The sequence below is a fragment of the Jatropha curcas genome, chromosome 2 (genome assembly GCF_041381405.1).
Source record: "Jatropha curcas cultivar XTBG-Jc1 chromosome 2, XTBG_Jcur_1.0, whole genome shotgun sequence".
NCBI classification, from domain to species: Eukaryota; Viridiplantae; Streptophyta; class Magnoliopsida; order Malpighiales; family Euphorbiaceae; genus Jatropha; species Jatropha curcas.
In genome coordinates this window covers 33,809,053-33,829,351 of record NC_143152.1, presented here as the reverse complement: position 1 = coordinate 33,829,351, position 20,299 = coordinate 33,809,053, and the positions used below count along the sequence as shown (strand labels likewise).

At 36.9% G+C, this 20,299-nt stretch overlaps 4 protein-coding genes across 6 annotated transcripts; 2 read left to right on the top strand and 2 right to left on the bottom strand.

The window, feature by feature from the left end:
- Nucleotides 1-3,136: 3,136 nt before the first annotated feature.
- On the top strand, nt 3,137-6,036 carry LOC105647252 (classical AGP protein). Its single transcript, XM_012233267.4, has 5 exons — nt 3,137-3,410; nt 4,288-4,399; nt 5,146-5,217; nt 5,307-5,515; nt 5,653-6,036. The coding sequence occupies exons 1-5, from the start codon at nt 3,301-3,303 to the stop codon at nt 5,759-5,761; spliced, it is 612 nt and encodes a 203-aa protein (XP_012088657.1). The 5' UTR covers nt 3,137-3,300; the 3' UTR covers nt 5,762-6,036.
- Nucleotides 6,037-6,476: 440 nt separating this feature from the next.
- On the bottom strand, nt 6,477-8,738 carry LOC105647253 (putative glycosyltransferase At5g03795). Its single transcript, XM_012233268.4, has 2 exons — nt 7,627-8,738; nt 6,477-7,157 (listed from the first exon to the last, which is right to left on the bottom strand). The coding sequence occupies exons 1-2, from the start codon at nt 8,454-8,456 to the stop codon at nt 6,671-6,673; spliced, it is 1,317 nt and encodes a 438-aa protein (XP_012088658.1). The 5' UTR covers nt 8,457-8,738; the 3' UTR covers nt 6,477-6,670.
- A 267-nt stretch (nt 8,739-9,005) lies between these two features.
- On the top strand, nt 9,006-14,130 carry LOC105647254 (Gut esterase (DUF1350)). Of its 3 annotated transcripts, none has more exons than XM_012233270.4 (11): nt 9,006-9,461; nt 9,791-10,171; nt 10,263-10,332; nt 11,129-11,253; nt 11,619-11,727; nt 11,829-11,892; nt 11,992-12,047; nt 12,467-12,574; nt 12,853-13,002; nt 13,355-13,525; nt 13,618-14,130. In XM_012233270.4, exons 2-11 carry the CDS (start codon nt 9,930-9,932, stop codon nt 13,849-13,851), a joined length of 1,329 nt encoding a protein of 442 aa, XP_012088660.1. In that variant the 5' UTR covers nt 9,006-9,461; nt 9,791-9,929; the 3' UTR covers nt 13,852-14,130. The 3 variants fall into 3 exon arrangements, with proteins under 3 accessions (XP_012088660.1, XP_012088659.1, XP_020540250.2); XM_012233269.4 differs by having other exon boundaries at nt 9,006-9,466; XM_020684591.3 differs by lacking the exon at nt 9,006-9,461 and having other exon boundaries at nt 10,039-10,171; nt 10,247-10,332.
- A 656-nt stretch (nt 14,131-14,786) lies between these two features.
- RAD52-2 (cobalt ion-binding protein) lies at nt 14,787-19,459 on the bottom strand. The gene is made up of 4 exons (XM_012233271.4): nt 18,994-19,459; nt 18,848-18,885; nt 18,309-18,400; nt 14,787-15,163 (listed from the first exon to the last, which is right to left on the bottom strand). The coding sequence occupies exons 1-4, from the start codon at nt 19,368-19,370 to the stop codon at nt 15,026-15,028; spliced, it is 645 nt and encodes a 214-aa protein (XP_012088661.1). The 5' UTR covers nt 19,371-19,459; the 3' UTR covers nt 14,787-15,025.
- Between the last annotated feature and the right edge of the window lie 840 nt (nt 19,460-20,299).

Here is a 20,299-nt window from a genome sequence, read left to right as displayed (position 1 = left end):
TTTGGGTCATTCCAGCCCGGAGCTACTGGGCCCCAAAATCCAAGGTATACGCCTTTGATCTTAGAAGCCCAGTGTGAAGGCCTGTTTCGGAGCTGATATCTTTTGTAAAAGCCTATTCAAGAGCCAATATCTTCTGTCCGCTTAAGGGGCCACTCGTATAGGGTCTTCTAGGGGATATTTTAGGGTCTTGTGGTCAAATCGGTATGCCTATCTCGCCTATTCCATGCGTCAGTAAGAATTGCATACGCCACATAAATTAATGCACAAAATCGGTACCACTCTATAAGCATTTGGCAGTTTTCGCCCAATATCTCTCTGCCTGTTGTTTGTCAGGCCATTTTGAGGCCATAGTGTAGGAAGCATTTTAATCATTTTAGGGTCATTCCGAGCCGGTGCTTTTGGGCCCCAAAATCCAAGGTTCACCCCTTTGGTCTGAGAAGGCCTGTTCCAGAGTCGATATCTTCTGTACGCCTAACAGGCAGCTCGTATAGGGTCTTCTAAGCCATAGTTTAGGGTTTTATGGTCAAATCAGTATGCCTAACTTGCCTGCTTTATGCGTCATTAAGAATTGCATACGCCATATAAATTAATGTGCAAAATCAATGCCACTCCGAAAGCATTTGGCAATTTTCACCCAATATCTCTCTGTCTGCTGCTTGCAACACCATTTTGAGGCTATAATATTTCATCCAAGACATGTAGGAAGCATCGTAATCATTTTTGGGTCATTCCGAGCCGGAGCTTCTAGGCCCCAAAATCCAAGGTATGCCCCTTTGGTCTTAGAAGCCCTATGTGAAGGCTTGTTCAAGAGCCAATATCTTTTGTACGCCCGATGGGTAGCTCATATAGGGTCTTCTAGGCGATAGTTTAGGGTCTTATGGTCATATCGGTATGCATATCTCGCCTGCTCAATGCGTCATTAAGAATTGCATACACCATATAAATTAATGTGAAAAATCAGTGCCACTTTAAAAGCATTTGGCAGTTTTTGCCCAATATCTCTCTGTCAGGTTATTGCCACGCCATTTCTAAGCCATTATATTTCATCTAAGACATGCAGCAAGCATTGTAACCTTTTTTCGGCCATTCCGAGCTGGTGCTTCTGGGCCCCAAAATCCAAGGTTTACCCCTTTGGTCTGAGAAGTCCTGTGTGAAGGCCTATTCCAGAGCCGATATCTTCTATACGCTTGATGGGCAACTCGTATAGGGTCTTCTAGGCGATCGTTTAGGGTCTTGTGGTCAAATCGGTATGCCTATCTCGCTTGCTCGATGCGTCATTAACAATTGCATACGCCATATAAATTATTGCGCAAAATCAATGCCCGACGCTGATATCTTCTGTACGCCTGATGGGCATCTCGAATAGGCTCTTATAGGCTATAGTTTTGGGTCTTGTGATCTAATCGGTATGCCTATCTCGGCTGCTTATTGCATCATTAAGAATTGCATACGCCATATAAATTAATGCATAAAATCGGTGCCACTTCGGAAGCATTTGGCGGATTTCGCCCAATATCTCTCTGTCCGTTGCTTGTCACGGCATTTCGAGGCCATAATATTTCATCTAAGACATATAGCAAGCATTGTAATTATTTTTGGGCCAATCCAAGCTAGTGCTTCTCGGGCCCAAAATCCAAGGTTTACCCCTTTGGTCTCTGAAGGCCTGTTCCAGAGCCGGTATCTTTTGTACGCCTGATGGGTAGCTCGTATAGGGTCTTCTAGGCGATAGTTTAGGATCTTATGGTCTAATCGGTAAGCCTATCTTGCATGCTCGATGCGTCATTAAGAATTGCATAGGCCATATAAATTAATGCGCAAAATCGGTGCCACTCCAGAAGCATTTAGCAATTTTTGCCAAATATCTCTCTGTCTGTTACTTGCCACGCCATTTCGTGGCCATAATATTTCTTCTAAGACATGTAGGAAGCATTGTAATCATTTTTTGGCCATTTTGAGCCGAAGCTTTTAGGCCCCAAAATCTAAGGTATAACCCTTTGGTCTTAGAAGCCCTGTGTGAAGGCCTATTCTGAAGTTGATATCTTCTGTACGCCTGTCGAACATTTAGTATAGGGTCTTCCAGGCGATAGTTTAGGGTCTTATGGTCCAATCGGTATGCATATCTTGGCTACTTGATGCGTCATTAAGAATTGCATATGCAATATAAATCCATGTTCAAAATCGGTGCCACTCTTGAAGCATTCGGCAATATTGGCCCAATATCTCTATGTTTGTTGCTTGGCACACCATTTCGAGACCATAATATTCCGTCTAAGACTTGTAGGAAGCATCAAAATCATTTTTGGACCATTCTGTGCCGAAGCTTAAGGGCCTAGAAATTTTTAGCCCAAGCTTCTATTGCTTGGCATACCCCTTAAGTCTAAGAAGTTCTGTATGAAGGCCTATTCCGAAGTCGATATCTTATGTACGTCTGACGAGTAGCTCGTATTAGGTTTTCTAGGTGATAGTTTAGGATGCCCTTATCAGCTCGACATGCCTATCTCGTATGCTCGATGCGTCATTATGAATTGCATACGCAAGATAAATTAATGCACAAAATTTGTGCCACTCTGGAAGTATTCAGCTGTTTTGGCCTAATATATCTCAGTCTATTGCTCGGCGAGCCATTTTGAGATCACAATATTTCATCTTTTGACCTGTATGAAGCATTGAAATTAAACTTGGGCGAGCTTCTGTGCCAAAAATCCAAAGGTATGCCTCTTTGATTTAAGAAGTCCTGTATGAAGGCATGTTCCAGAGCCGATATCTTCTGTGCTTCTAACGGACAGCTCGTATGGAGTCTTCTAAGCGGTAGTTTTGGGTCTAATGATCAGCCTGGCATGCCCATGTCGTCTGCTCAATGCATCATTAAAAATTGCACAATATAAGTTCATGCACAAAATTCGTGCTACTTCAAAAGCATTCGACAGTTTTGTTAATGAATAATGGAAATGATATTATTTTAATATTTAAACTGAAACTCAAAATTTTTAAAAGAAAGTTTTAAAATATATTAATTTTTTAATTTGTTAGGGGGAAGAGGGATAATAAATCGATTGTTAAGCCATCTACCCGGTGGCATAAAAACGGAAGCAAGCTAAAGGCTTTGGGCCGGTCTTTTGCTTCTGAGAACAGACACAGCGGGCCAACTCGACCGAATTGAATTTCACTTATTTGAGAAAGTTGGTCTGTAGTCAGTCCAGAAGGTGATAGAAGTCTCGTTTGTGTCCAATGAAAGGAAAGTTGAATTTGCAATGAATAATAATATTCACAAATGATGAGAAAATAGCACCACCGAACGAGATGGCTCTGAACCCTCAACTGTTTCAAAATGGCTTGCCGGTCCCATTTACTAATGAGATCTTTGTTTTGAGTAGAGATGGCGTCGAGTTCGAGATTGATAAGATCCCTGGGTCAGTTCCTCATCTTCCTCGTTTAAATATCCTTTTATTAGTCCTTAATTGTTTAATAACTTAATAGAAAATTACGTGAATTGTTTTCATATGTTGAGGGATAATCCCTCATGGGTATGGATCAATAATCAGTGTTTCGTGTATGCTTCTTGTAAGCAGAAATACTGGATTTTCAATAGGGACTCGTTGGTTTTATTTTGCCTGATTTGGCTGCACCACCTGGGTGTCCTACGAGGTCAAATTGAATTAATATGAAAAATTAAAAATTTTTAATATTTGCTTCCCCTCTGTATATACTCCGCCAGTTTTCCCCTCTATGAACTTGTAATTTTTTATTTCAGCCAATTACAAATGGTATTATTTCAAGTCTTTGCTGGGCTTTTTCTGTTTGCTGTGTCTTGTGATGGTTGATTTTTGAGTCTTCACCGATGACTTGGAATATAAAATTTGAAGATGTCAATTTGGAGCTTGAAAGAATTCCTTCTTTTTTAAAAGAAAATGGGGAAAAGGGGGAGGGTTTGGGGTGTTTGGTGGTGTTTTTTTCTTTTTCTTTTTCTTTTTCTTTCAGAACACAAATGCTAACTTTTAGCTGTGTTGCTCTAGTTCTATTATTGTAATTTTAAATCACTATCAGAAATCGGATTGGTCTAGACAGGATGGTGGTGACATTGCTCTAATTTACTGAATCCCTCCGAACAAGAAACTAAAGAAAATAAATCTGTTACGAGATAAATTCTATGGCTTAATTTCAGATTCATTGCTTAATCTTGAATTCCTCAAGCAACTGCTGCTTTAGGGTGAATAATTCTACTTTAAACAATTAAGCTGGTGGGTTTTTGATGTTTTTGCTAAACTTACTCTTGTTTCATAATTGCAGAAGTCATGGAGGCCACGTCAAAGCTAAGGGAGTAATCTATTTGTCTAATGTACGACTGGTTTTTGTCGCACATAAACCTGTTGGAGCCTTTACTGCTTTTGATATGCCTCTGGTAAGTGAGCACTTAATTGTACTTGTGTATTTCTATCTCATCCAAGTTTCATTTTTCATCTCTTATTCAAGCTGCATCATTATTTTCCTTTTCCATCTCTCTTCCTCTATCCCATAACTTTTGTCTAATGTTAAGAGTCTTAAGACTTCATAACCAGTAATAATATCTCATCCAAGTAAATTATATTCTATTTACTTTGCTGGTTAAACATGCTTTTAATTTTTTTATATTTTAGAGATTTCTAGATGTTTCCTTCTGTAACATTTTTAAAAGTTTGATAACCTTGTAGTTTTTTGAATTTTGAATGCGGAGAAGCTTGTTTACTTGTTTCAGTTTTTCACCTCCCTTGAAAAAGTTATAGTTTTAGCACGTATCGCATTCAATTTTCATGTGGAAGTTGAATCTATTTTCTGCAGTGGAAGAAAACCTTTTATGTAATAACAATTACAATATGTAATGGAAGCTCTTTCTTCAATTTGTACAAGGATTTATGCTCTAGGCAAAGGCCAGCTTGCTTGATGTTTGGTAACTTCAATGCTTGGTTTTGCAATATTTCTTAAACCTTGTCATCTTGATAGCTCAATTGCTGTCATTTTTGTGTGATTGCAACTTAAATAACCATCCTTGTTAAGCTTACAATTAAATTGTTAATACTGGAATGTTTAAATCCTATGTTCTAAAGGTGGCCTTTTAAATATTCCATGTGATTACATTCCTTCTGTTTCATTAATTGCTTTGTTTTGCAGCTTTATATTCATGGAGAAAAATTCAACCAACCAATATTCTTTTGCAACAATATTTCTGGTCTTGTGGAGCCAGTATGTATAACGATAGAGGCTTTTCAGTTATTGTCTGTTAGTAGTATTTCTTCTCTGTAAATTCTGATTGCCTCAGCATGACCTTTCAGGTAGTCCCAGAAAATGAGAATGGTGCTCTCTACTCCACTCACTCATTCAAGATTTTGTTCAAGGAAGGGGGTTGTGGAACCTTCATTCCAATTTTTTTCAACTTGATCTCTTCAGTGAGACAAAATAATCAACCTACACCTGGAATGGGGCCTCAGATGGATCCTTTACGAGCAGCTCAGACTCCAGTTGATGAAATGATGAGACATGCGTAAGTTGCAGTTTATGATATTTCTACCTTGATAAAAGACTTGATTTTTGCAAATATTTGCACTGATTGTTTATTGTATTGCTTCTGGTAATGTGTATGATTGACAATGATTTGAGTGTTGATTACTCATTTTGCAGATATGTTGATCCTAATGATCCAACAAGAATATTCTTACAGCAGCCCACCCCAGAATCTGAGTTGAGAAGGCGCACATACCAGTTGTCTCCAGTTGAACGCTCCATGTGATATCTTCTCTATGGGATTTATTTATCAAAGACTACCTAAATACAAGCATACAAAATGTTATGTTATGGAGTGATTGCTGATGATTTACTGTATATTTTCTACTTAGTTTTATCCCTGTTTTTAATCTCTCTGTCTTGCTCATGATGGTGGTACGCAGATAAACTTTTACGGTGTAATCATTCAACACAACAATTTATGTACTATATGGCTTCTTAAATATGAACTATTGTGGTGATTTGATTAGTGTGCTATGACATGTTGGCACATTTTTTGAACCATGTGTTTTTAATTTTCAGTTTAAATTTTATTGATGAAAATTAATCTAAAGACTTTCCAAAGCCCAAATACTTCTACGTTGCAGTATACTTGTCGTTCAAGTTAGTTCAAGTTATTTCATGGTATGCAACTGTAAGGCAACTTAGTGTATGCTGATTGGCGAACAAGGGTTTGAATGAGCTTCTTTAACAATTATTAAGATCAAGAATATATTACAATGCATTTTCTTTTCCCGACCCCAAGAAATCCACCTACTGTTTAAATCCTTATCAATGAGATAAGGAAGAGGAAAGAGAGAATAGATTCACTGCAGATCAAATGTGATATGGATTGTCATACACGATCGATTTACGACAGAGCCAGAGTTGGGCACAACTTGAGCATGGTGTTGAGGTGGGAAAAGAAAATTAATCTATTGTTCTATGCTCAATAGTGATGATTTTCTACTCAGAAAATCTATATTTATATAGCAAGATATAGCTCATATCCAACTTCAGTTAATGATATTACAAAATTTTACTCAATGTGGTACAAGGAAAGATTTTACTTAAAACTAAAATTTAAATAGCTGGGGGACCCCGATAAGTGCCTGAAGATGAGAGCTTTACATCCCTGACCTCCAGTGACTTAGATTTAGTAAAACAACCGTAGGATGCTTCTTCTAAGCCATAACTGGTAAGCACTCATGTAAAAGGAATCATAGCCCTTTGGTGTTATGTGCCATCGGAAGTGCCTCCTAACCTTGCAGAGATTATGGTACATGTCCAGGTAGGTTTGTGTGGTTATTGCAAGCAATCTCTTTTTTAAGAAGGCAATATCCCTATGGTGAATGATAATTGAAAACTTGCTCCAGTCCAAGACATTAGCGAATGGAAGGTCGTAATTATTGGAAATTATAACAGGAATGCAGCCGTAATGAATAGCATCGCTGATCCTCGCAGTGTTAACTTCATAGCCTTTAACGTGGAGGCAATATCGGCTCCTCTTAAAGCCTTCATCATAAGGGAAACTTGGACTCCCATCAAATATGTCCATGTCAGTGTCATTTCCCCATAAATTTATCAACTCCTGACGAATGTGAGAATTTTGAAGTCGCCCAGCGAAGTAGACAAGTCTGTGCCTGCAGAGGTGGTTTATGCAAAATTAAATAAAACCTCTCAATATGTAGTCCCAGAAGGCGAGAAGAATTTTTTATTGGAGCATCGAAAATAGAAAAGAAAGTTTTGGATTTATAAATCCACGAAAATTTATGGAAATATTAAATTTAAACTTTAATTTACTAATTTATCATTTATAGGTAAATCTTACCAACTCAAATTAAAGAATGTCAAAAAAAAAAAAAAGAATGTTTTCAAAAGGAGTAAATTTTATTTAGAATTCGAAATTGAAACAACGCAAGTTTAATTGGTTTCCCTTCCTAGTTGCCTCCAGACAAAGCGTAGTAGGAAGCTGTTATCACTTCTAGTATAACTAATTTGAATATAGACTGACCATGAAATTGAACTGCTTTGACAATTGACAACCGAAACTCATGAATAAGTTGAAATAACTGAGGCGAAAGGAGCACTGGTGCTTAGTTAAGAGGTGACCTGGTATGTGGAGGATTCAATGTTTTCTGAGGAGGGCGAGGCCAGACCTGTGGAAGTCCGACATCTTTGTGGGAAACAAACAACCGCTGAAAGTAGCTGGAAGAACATGTGAGCTGAATGGCATTATTGTGCAAAGCGGAATGACTGGAGGCTGCCAAGCGCCCAACTGAATGGCAGCATACATAGAAATGATCGGCACCAGCTGAAGCATTCCAGAATTTGAAACGGTGGCTGATGGTGGTGGTGTATTGGGCAACAAATTTCGAGATGGATGCCTCAGAATGGAAGCGATGGTCGTTTCTGAGGTTGTTGATAGAGAAAGGGAGAAAGAAGAGATGGGCTTGTTCAGGGACAAGGGTGAGCAGTGGACTTCGAAGCAGGGCCGCCTTGAACATGTGCTCGCTCAAGTAATTGTCTAGTTTTGGGTGTTGAAAAGGGTTTTCGAGGGGAAGGAAAATGTTTGCCAGAGAGTTGCTTCTGTTAAACACATCAGGATAAACATAGATCTTCAAATGCTGCATCATCTCCTTAAAATCCGCAGCAAAAAGCTTCCAATTGTGATAGGGCCCGCTCCCCAACTCCTTTAAATGTGTGGTAGTGGCGGTGGTGATTGCGGTCAGCGCTGCCGGCGAAACGGTTACTGCTGGTCGCGGCGCCTCATTCGAACAATTCTGAAGATGATAATGCCGGTTTGGATGGAAATTGCTACTCTCTAAAGGATTTTTATACCCAAAAAAAGCAATGCTTAAGGAAAGTAATGCAGCAAACACAATCAATAGCAGTGTTCGCGGAAAGGGAAGGTGTTGTTTAGGCGGTCTACGCATTTTCATTCTCAGACAGAGATGCAAAAACAAGAGTGAAGGAAGGAACAATAGGTAAGCAGATAAAATTCGCACGACAAACCCTAGGCTGGGGCTGACTGCAGATTCTTATATTTTAGTTTATGCGTCGTAACTGGTAGCACTCTCTGATAGCGTGACGCATAGACACGGCGCTTTAGTAGCAGTTAATCAGTTACGGTTATAGCTGCTTGCCAGTTGCGATGTCGATTGCTATTTGCTAATGCGATTTTACATTTATTTAAGTTTGGGGCCGTGATACACAGTTCGCCTCGCCCCAGCGTTCGACTGTTATTATATACAATTTATTATACACCGTTCGACTCGCCCTTATTGTTTACCATTTCAGTGGATCCCACAAGCCAGGTGTGGGTCATCCGCACGCAGTAGTTTAATTGAGTGTGATTTGTAATACTAGTCAAATTAGAGGGTAAAGAGGAGATTTAATACTTTAAAGTTTTGGGCAAAATGATGGAGGAAATATTCAGTAATCCACTAATCTGCAGACCCATATTCACTATACCATACCTCCTCTCACATATAATCGAGACAGATCTGCAGCAAGAGATAAATAAAGGGAGGCCTTTATCTAGAAAGAGGTTTAAGAGTGATGGATTCAATTAATTCAGTTAAAGATAGTTATTTTGTATCAGTTCAATTCATCTCTCAGAAAAGAAAACGCGCAATCAATAATTTTCATATTCAAAGTAATTTGCATATTAAAAATAACAAGCCAATTCAAGAACAAGTGAAAGAGAGATTAGAGATCTAATCAATAGTGAAACGACTACAGAAGGAGCAGGGCGGCCGGCTAAGGGTGGCGGCAGCTGCTGCGTCGGACTTCTTTTATTTGATATCCCTCTCATTCCACTTTCGATTTTGTTTTGTTTGAGTTGTATGTTGGTTTAGTGAGAAATTGAGCTCAATAGAGCTTTATTACAATTTACTGCCGCCGGTTGCCGTGTGGAAAGAAGCAACAGCGTGTTTACATTGAAGGTGAGGTAGGTGTTGCAGAAGATGACTTTGCATTTACATTTCTACCCTTTTCATCTCAATATTAACAAGTGCAGTACACTTCTAGAATCCTGCAACCCTTTAGATTGTGATATTATATAATACAATAATTGTACACCGTTCGACTCCCCCCTACGTGTTAGTATTTTATTAATACAGAATACAGATATTATTAGTATTTTATTAATATTAATACATGCAGCATTTGTGTGTTATTAATTTTGAAGGAAACGCATCTGGGTGTTATTAATATAAAAAATATCCTTGGTGACATTAGTTTTTTTTTTTTTTTAATTAAAAAAAATCTGAAGGTAAGCAAATTCTTCCAGCAAGGCGAGCGCCCGGATTATGGTCTAACCAGAAACTTTCAGAACAAACAAAATACAGCGAGCGATCGATCTCCCAATTTGTCTTCTGAAATATTGTACAGATATAATTTGGATAAATAGGATGTTGAGTTGCCTCCATCGCCACCCAAATCTAATTCATTGTAGCTATCCCTTCTTCGGCTTATCCAATCATCGTCCTCTTCATTGCAATCATCGTCATGAGCACCGCCGTTGTTATATGGTATGTCCAAACGGTCCCCGTCATAGCAGCACAACCGGAATCTACTGTAACTATGACGAAACTGCCAGGAAATCGAACCAGTCATCTTCTTCTGGAATCCAACTTTACGGTCAGATTGAGAGGTACAAGTTATAACAATCCCCTAAGGATCCCTTACGTTCTTCCGTTATGAGAGAGAAAATATATATTATATATAGAATCTTCTTATTACAGATTACTTACGGAGACTGTGAGGCAATCCCAAGATGCGTGGGGTGGTTCAAAAGACTGGATTGAGGTCGAGGTATGCAGATAAGTTTTTGCATATTCATTTGAATAAGTGTTCTTGTTTTGCCATGATAAGTTAAGCATCACTTCTTGGAATCAAATCTGCACGGATTTTCTTACACACACTTAGAGCTCCCTTGTCTGGTTTCCCATGTTGGACAATGAATTTGATGCTGCCTGATTATTTCTCCTACGATAAAAATCTTTTTTGCTTGTATCCTCTAATTTCCAAATGGCTTTACTAACTTCCACTTACGGAGACTGACAATTTTTTTCTTTTCTTTTCTCTTTTTTTTTTTTTTTTTTTTTCTTTTGCCAGATGGATTCGCTAAACTGCACTGCTATTACTCTTATATTTCATAACATAGTTCTAGTAACTGCTTTAATAATTGTTGAGGATCTTTTATATCGGAACGCAGAGTTCCAACTCAAAACTGCAAGTTCAGCCTCCTATAGGTTTTAGGAGTTAGCCTTGTACTTTCTTTCCATATGAGGTGAGCGTCAAATCTTCTGAGATTGACTCTCCCCACTAGCTCTGCCTCGAGATCAAAGTGAATTGAGCACAGTAATGAATAGTGCACCCTGCACTCACAAATTCATAGCATCCATCAGAACTTACAAATTGTGGATCTCACATTTATGTAAGTGAGGGTGCACTGCACCAAGAGCACTTAGCAGTTAGGATGGGGGCCACTCCTATAGATTTATCTTGCTATGCAGGGTTTATACTCCCTGTTTAATAACTGCCCAAACTATCCACTATGAATATTCTTAGTTCCCCTATTTAACTAGTTATTGTTATATTATCGCAGGGAGCATGGGTTCTCAAACCAAGAATCTCAAGACCCAAGTCAGTTGTTCATTTCGTTGGTGGTATATTTGTTGGTGCAGCTCCTCAACTTACCTACCGTTTGTTTCTTGAGCGCCTTGTAGAAAAGTGAGTTTCTGCAATAAGATGCTGATGATATTGACTTCTACACACAGTCAACAAATATATGATTTTACTCACTAACGAATGGCCTAACATAATGGAGTCTCTCTCTCCCCTATGATAATTCAACACTGAAATTTCATGTTAAAACATTTATATATCATACTAATGAAGTACACAGCATTGAGATAAAATCTCTTCCTTTGACAAGTTTTGTTCTTATTCATGGAATATAATTGGGATTTGTCCTTGCAATATTCTATTTTGCCAATCAATAAGTACTGTAGCAATCTTCTGCTGGTGAATTTAGTTGGTTCATCTGTTGCAGATAACTAAGGACATTGATGATAAATATTATTTGGGTGATTTAGGGGTATTTTGGTTATTGCCACACCATATGCCAGTGGATTTGATCATTTCTTCATTGCGGATGAAGTACAGTTTAAATTTGATAGGTGTTTCCGGTTTTTACAAGAAACAGTGAGTTTCTTATATTCATATTTTAGCAAATTATATTTCCATTTGTTTATGGGAGAGGTAGGGATTGAAGCAAATAACCATTAAAATGCTTTGTTATTCAGGTACAAGATCTCCCTACTTTTGGCGTTGGCCATTCATTGGGATCAGTTATCCACCTTTTGATAGGTATACATGCGAGTTTTTCTATTTCTTCTCATCTAAAAGTTGCAATTAAGTTTACTAGGCATCTATTTATTTGCTTGACAAGACATTGATTTTGATCAGGATCACGATATGCTGTGCAAAGAAGTGGGAATGTGTTGATGGCGTTTAACAACAAGGTATTTAACCTCTTGAAATTTATCCGTATATAGTACTGACTTGAGAAAAGCATTGAGTGCATTATTAGAGATAGAATTCTCACTATATGGCCACCCTAGGAAATTTCACCATGCTAGTGAAGTGAGGTGATTCATTGCATGCTTATGGACTGGGGTCAGCTCATTTCCTCCTTTACCTTTTCACCACAAATACATTGTCTATTAAGTGAAAGAATGAATATTCTCCTGTTTCCTCTCGTCTATTTTTTATTGTAATTCATTTATTTTCCTCTTTGGGAGCAAACTGATTGATGTGCACATGTTTAAACTTTGTTAGTCATCTGTGCACGTCACATGTTTCATCATATTCTAATATTTATTATTAAAATTCTTTTCTATATAGTTTGGGGTTAACAAAAATGTTTTTCTTGATTTTACAGGAGGCAAGCTTAGCCATCCCTTTGTTCTCACCTGTTCTTGTCCCTGTAGCCCAAAGCATTGGACCGTTTCTATCACAAGTTGCATCGTCACCAACAGTCCGACTCGGGGTGAGATTATACTCACTTTCTAAAGTCTGTAATTGTTTTAACTGGCAAAGGAATAAATACTCTCTCTACTTGGGAGAATTTAAACATCACAACATTCATGAGATAGCTTCTTCATTTATGTTGGATATGTTTAAATACACTTGTCTTGTACTATGAATTTGTTTGGTCCCAATTGTGTTTATCGTGAACAATTTCTTGCAGGCAGACTTGCAACCAATCTTTACGCACTGTCTTTTATTTATTTATTTTTATTTTTTCATTACTTACAATTCTTGCAGGCAGAGATGACCTTGAAGCAACTAGAGAACCTTAGCCCTCCAATCATGAAGCAAGTTCTTCCTTTGGTGGAGCAACTTCCCCCATTGTACATGGACTTGGTTAAGGGAAGAGAAGATTTTTCGCCAAAGCCTGAAGAAACTCGCCGACTTGTATGTGAAAGTTTACTTCAATGTAAAAGTTTGAACCATTGGGAAAATTTAACTAATTAAGTCAAACCTTTCTTGGGCTACAAAAACAGTGGAAGACTTATCATTTGCCATTTTTAATTGATGGTACAATCATGTTTTGCCCCAATAGCCAGGCATCTTGGCAGCTCTTGTTATCATTCTTTAGTGCTTGAAAATTGTTGATTAGAAGATCCTTAAGAGCGAATTGTTTTTTCAAAGACTTGAAAATTTTTCAATTTGCCACTCCCTTTTGTAATATTTAGTGTGCTTTATTAAACATTATTTCCTGTTTTTATCTTGTAGTCCTCATAATAAATGCTTTGTATTTCTGCAGATAAAGTCATACTATGGCATTTCTAGAAACCTTCTGATAAAGTTCAAGGATGATGGAATTGATGAAACTTCAACATTAGCTCAGGTGCTTAGTTCAGAATCAGCTATTAGTTCAATGCTAGACATGTCAATTCGCTTGTTGCCAGGAGATCATGGGCTTCCTTTGCAACAGGTAACAATTTACTTGGATAATAATCTAGTAGTCTTTATATAGTTTTTTCCTTTTCTTCAATGAAGTTACTCATTTTTGTCTCTATCATGTAGGCTCTCCCAGATGTTCCACCAGCAATGGCAGATGCAGTCAACCGAGGAAGTGAGTTTCTGGCAAATATGACAGTGGGAACTCCATGGGAGACTGTTGCCAAAGAAGTAGGCAACACATTAGGTGTAGATTCAAAGATTCTTCGTGCTGAAATTTCCAAGGACATTGACTTGCTTGTTGACGTGATCACGACATGGATGTCGTCAAATACAGGTCCAAAACTTTTGAGGCCATGATGTGTATAAATGCCAAACCGAAGACAGTGAAGCAAGGCAAATAGGGATATGCTAGAAAATAATGCTGTGGGAGTATGGTTTTTATGGTATTTTATTGTACATTCTGTAATTTATATGCCATGCCTAATCATAGAAGTAAAAGGAAGAAGGATTTCATCTGATTGAGAGTTGATAGATGCTTGTGTTTTTCCGTTGTTTTGCTTATTAATCTTCTATTTTGTAGGTTGTAATAGAAACATTGAGATTTCTATATATCTAAAAGAATGTATGAAACAGAAAGGCGTGTATTTTTCGTCCTACTTGTGTAATTCATAAGAATGGTCCTTTCAACCACGCTTGGACGCCGTGTTAATGTAAAGCTTGGTAGCTAAGGAATTATTTGTGCTGTGCATGTATCAGAGCAGACTCGGCAAAAATTTGGGCCACAGCCCAACGGAGGGGATGCTATTCTTTTTGTTAGTAGAGAAGCTAATGTCGCTGGCCAAAAGTTATGAATAAGCTGCTCGCTCCACAAGTCTTTTTCTTGTTCTGTAATCTGCATTACTGCTTAAAGAGAAGAGGGTGATTTACAGCACCGAGGGAAGCCAGAAATAGCTATGACCAGAGCTGGAAGTAACGCAATGTCTATAACAATGAGAACCCTCATTATCAAATCTTAAAAAGCTAGAGGCTAATTGGGTAATTTCACTTCCTTTTGTCTTTCACAAATCACAATTATTCGCCGCTTGCATTCATTGAAAAAGAAACGTGACCATCTAACCACAAGCAATTATACAAGTGAAATTGTATTTAAGCTGATGTTTGTGCTTAAAAATGGAAGCCTGGAAACTTAGCATTTGATGCAGGATCTGCTACCCGTCTTGGGCAGTTGTATTTATATCACTATCAGAACATTTACAAAGACTAACTTGGAATAAGAGTGGTCCCCACTAACATTTATAATAATAATTTTTTTATATCAATTATACTTTATTGAAAAATATATTTTCCTATGCTTTGAGAAATTAGAAACTCTTTTCTTCATAAGTACAACAACCAAACTGTGTTACCTGAGAGAACGCTGGATATTTACATTAAGCTGGAAGGCAAGGGCAGTTATCAAATACAATCTTCTAATCTCTCTAAGGAGATACAGCTAGACAAATTACATGATCCTTCCAGCCATCTATAGCACCTATTCTTCATGATATAGATACAAGCCTAGGCCGAACCTGGCACATGCTCTGCAAAAAGCTATTTCCTCTGCCGCAGCAACTGGATCAACAATGTTGCCATCACTGGATAATACTGTCCCAGTAGACTCACGGTAAGCCTGAATCAGCAAGCAATAATCATATAACATTTTTTTTAACTGAATAATTACACAGATTAAAGTAACCTAAACATGCAGAATCACTAATAAACAAGATAATGTTTTCTTCCCCAATGAATATTCTGTGAAACAGTTGTGGTTTAGTGCTTTGAAAGTTAAGCAATAGAAGAATCTTTTACGTCACTTAACACTGATGATGTATAAACATTATCACTTCAACAACACCTTTGCTAATCATTTTCAAATCGTCTATTCATGTTTCTCAGCAAATTGCAAAAATCATTACTAGAACATTTGGTTTCACATGTTTAGTTATTTCAATCACAAAGAAGGTCTACAAACAGTGGAGGATTTAGAAAAACAGAAAAAAAAAATCCCAGGTTGATGCATAATAAAATATTATAAAGAGAGTTTAATCATAATGTTAAGTGTAATTTGCACATTGTCAAATACATATACAACTACTTTATTTGTGGTCAATTTATATCGCAACAATAACTAATTCTTAATTCAAACTAGTTAGGATCGGACAGGAGACGACCAAATCATCTCAGACATAATTCTTTCATTTTATCCCAATGTATTACATTTTTGTCATGTATGTTGTTTCTTATCTTGTCCGATTTGTATTATCTTGTGAATATCTTGAATTTATAAGTCCCATATTCGCTCCCATATAACATTGTTGTTATGGTCCCAAATTTGGATCTAGTTATAGGCCTTTGAATTAGGGGATCAGGTTTGAGATGAGTATCTTAGAAGGAGTTTTCTTCCTTCTATCAGTGGTGACAGACTTAGAGAGAATCTGCAATCTCCTAGAGCTCGTTAAGAGAGAACTCTACAATCTCTGAGTTTTAGGAACTCAAAACATTTTCATAAAATTCTGCTTACATTTTTCCTGATATCACAACCTTTTAAATAACTAAATGCAAGGCTAAAACTACCCACTACCCACTAATAACTACCCATTACGATAAATAACTTGCTTAACCACCCCACTAATACCCATTAACAAAGAAACTGATAATAACATGATAAACACTGAATAACTAAATAAAAACACCGTGAATAGCAGTAAAACTACCCTAAGTCCAGCAGTGCTATAACAATTGTTGGTCTCATTGCTATTATATTGAACTTGGCTTTTATTAAGATATCTTCCTCTCATATAACCTAGCTTTAGCACTCCTCTATATTTTAATTCTATGAGTTACATCATCATCTAGCATGCCCCCCTTATGAAACACATCCCATATATTTGATTTGGTTGCACTTAAGCACCAGAATGCCATTTAATCTCACCTCATTTCCATTCTTTATGGGGCAAAAACCACTGTGCATATATTCTATCTCAATTCTTCTTAACCTAAAATATCACTAACAAGTGTATTTCTCCATTCGAACTTATGATTTACTCCATCACAGGTTTTATCAATTACAGGATTGTTTATGAGGGCTGAATTCTGAAAGCTAAATCTAAATCTATTATCCTATTGAGCTTAACGATTAAGAAGTGGTAACAAGAGCTAATTGTTGAATGATTAATAAGTGGTGCATTTTATAATTGTAAGGGCAATTTTATTTTTTCACCAAATAAGTTACATAGTTTATTGAATCAACTCCAAAAAGAAGCTTTTTCATTTAAGATAAGCAACTTATTGGTTCAGCTCAAACAAGCTTATTTCTTATTACCTAAATGAATAAGTTGGAGGTCTACTAAACTGTCAATAAGCTGAACCAAACGGCTCCTAAGACAATTTCTTCTATGAATAATATACATATCATCTTATTATTAGTTAACTTATCCATAACTAAGGTAAACAAATACCAACTTAACACAGATCCTTGATATAGTCTAACAGTTATAGGAAACTCCTATGTACTCCCTTTACAGTTCTTATACTTGTGAGTGCCCCTTCATACATATCTTTAATGGCATTTACATATTTAATAGGAATTCCTTTTTTTTTTCCAACACCAACTAAAAGACTTTTCTATGAAAGCCATATGTAGATCATTCTTCTTCCTATAAATTCCATCAATCTTTTTAGCAAAAATACAGCCTTTGTTATAGTTCTACAAGCATAAAGCCAAATGGATTATTTGACACTTTTGTAATATCCCTAATTCTATGTTTTATCACTCGTTCTCGGAGTTTCATCATATGACTCATAAGTTTAGTACTTAGTTAGGTTGTACAACTTTAAATATCTTCCTTGTTTTTATACATAGCAATCAAAGTGCTCTTTTTCCACTAGTTTGTCATCTTTCCACCTCTTAAGATAAGACTCTTTCAGATCTTTATGAGGATACCATCTAAGCCACATGCTTTTCCAACCTTCAAATTTTTCATCATGCCCTTAACTTTAGTAGGCTTAATTGTACGAGTGTAGTTAAGTTTTTTGTCTATCACGGAGATATGAATATTTGTAAAGTCATCCTCGTGGCATGAGTTGAATAGCTACTCAAAATTACATCTTCATCTCTCCACAATCTCCCCATCTCCTATCAAAATCTATTGGGTATCATTTTAATAAACTTAGCTTTATTTAGGTCCTTATCCCTTTTCACTCTCAATCGTGCTAGTTTGTACACTTCCTTCTCCCACCTCGAATGTCTATAGCTTTTGGTACAGGTCCGCAAAGGCTTTACTTCAAGCTTTGCTAATTGCTTTCCTAGCTTCTCTCTTTGTGCGCTTATATTCTTCCAAACCCTCCCCATTTATGTACCAATATCATTTTGTGTTAATGGCTGTTTGTACTTCCACATCCCATCACAAAAATGTGGTCGAGGTCCTGATCCTTTAGATACATCCAGCATTTTCAGTTGCTACTTTCCTAATGCACCCAGTCATTTCCTTCTATAGGAGATCCACGTTAGCTTCAAAGAATCATTACGTTTTCTAGATTTTACTTACTGTTTTTTTAAGACATGTCAGATATTGTTTAGTCTTTATAAAGTTTTACAAGCATATTTTACATTAGTTACCAGTCCATGAGCATGTTTGTCATTGCTAGTAGCAATAATAATGCCAAACATGACCCAAGTACCTTTCACAGAATTGGAAAAATTTTAGTATAGAACAAGGTCCTCGATGAAAGCTATACTGGACACAGAACCAAACCACAAAGAACATAAGACAAACCTCTCCATCCGATCCTCGTATGGTAACACGGTATACCACAGTCACGCTTCCATTGTCAGAAAATATAACATCTCGTATCTCTCCACACCATCCTGCCAAAATGAATGTTAAAAGCTAATTTATTTTAAGGAAGAGAGAAAATTTGTGCATATGTAATTGAACCACAAGAAAAGTAGAGGGAATTCTGCAAAGTTGCAAATCTTTTATAAGCTGGCTAACTGTAGTGGCATACTTTCGACATGATATTGCATTCGATTTATGAGAATGAGGAATAGGAACAAACAAGGCAAGGAACATGTTAATTTGAGCGTAAATCAGAAAATCGAAACAAAGAAAGCATCATTATTTAGACCAATTATACGCTAACTTGAACATGGAAGGTAAGAAAACGCTAATCGGCGAGATTCAGTTTTAAGAGAAATTCAGTTTTAAGAGGGATTGAGATGGTGCAAATTGGAGATGCAATTATGAAGTAGTATAAGTAATATTTAAAACGTACGACTACGATAAGAAAATAAAACAAGAGGGAAGGAACAAACCAGGCGCATAGAAGCTAAGCATACGGTTGGCATGGTACCTGTTGAAGAAAAACATAAACCCTCAAGATCAGTAACAGATCAACGACTGCTTAGGCATTTGAAATATTAAATTCGATAAGAAAACAATAATCTAATAACGAAAATACCAGGGGATGTAGGTGGTGACTGGGGACGATGGCTTGATGATGTTGTCGGGAATCCTCTTGTTAAGATCACGCAGGATCTCGGCGAGAGGACGAGTGATGCAAGATGAGTAGGAAGAAGAGAAGGATTTATCCAAGGGCACCACATAATTCGAATTTGGCACGCCCTTCTTCTTATTACCATCGCTGCTATTGCTATTATTGTTGGCAGTGTTACCACCAACCGCACATACAAGCCGCAATTTAGATCGCCCATTCCCTACACACACGCCTCCAAACTTGTCTTCGAAACTGCTACTGCTCATTCGACATGTTGACAATGGAAACAGCGGTGGAGACTTGGATTTTGCAAGAAAAACGCTGCTGTTTGGCACTGCCATTATCGTAGCCGACGACTCTCAGCTCTATTTCCAAATCCCGACTGGTAGATGATAAATCAAATGGCCAACTACTCAATTTTGTGTACATATATCATGGCGAAGGGACCAGAATCGGACCGACCGGTCGGTCCGGTCCTTCTCAGACAGACCGGTGGCGAAGGATTGAAGGTTAGAGTGTCCGTAATCTAACGGATCGAATTGGTATTTGATTAATATATACTAAATATTATATAAAATGTTAAAATAAATTGAAAGTAATGAAAAATTTAACAAAATAGATAAAAAAATATTATAATAATTAAATTTCAATACAATAATAATTTTTAACAAATAAATATTACTATATCATAAGCATTTAAATAAAAAAAATAAAAAATTTCTTTTAGTCCTTCCAACACATTTGTATTGTATTATAATTTGCATTGCAACTTACCATAATCTATCAGGTAAGCTGTTATAAGCTGTGATTACGAAAATATTGGATTATTGTTTGTTAATCGGTGTAAGCGTTGGTCAGCCGTACGATAGGTGGTCTCAGTATTCAATAGTCTCTAATTACAAGTATTAATCGGTAAAATGAGTAGATTACTAAATCTTATTTCTAATAATAGGTCTTTGAATGTTAATGACCTAGTTCTAGCCTTAGTGATCTGAAAATCCAAGAGATGAATATCGCCGATGTGGAGAATCAGTTACATAATTGTTCTGTCCCACAACATGATGTTAATACTATTTTACAAAATTGGTTCTTTTAATTTCTTTCTGATTATTCAAATAAACAGACCGAACAATCTATTCCATTAAGCTATATGCGTGAAAATATTCAATTATTTTCTCCCTAAGCTATTTTGAAGCACAAAGAAAAATATAAATTTTTGCATATAAGTATGGTTCAAGTTGCAATTAAACATTTATTTCGAGTTGGTTTA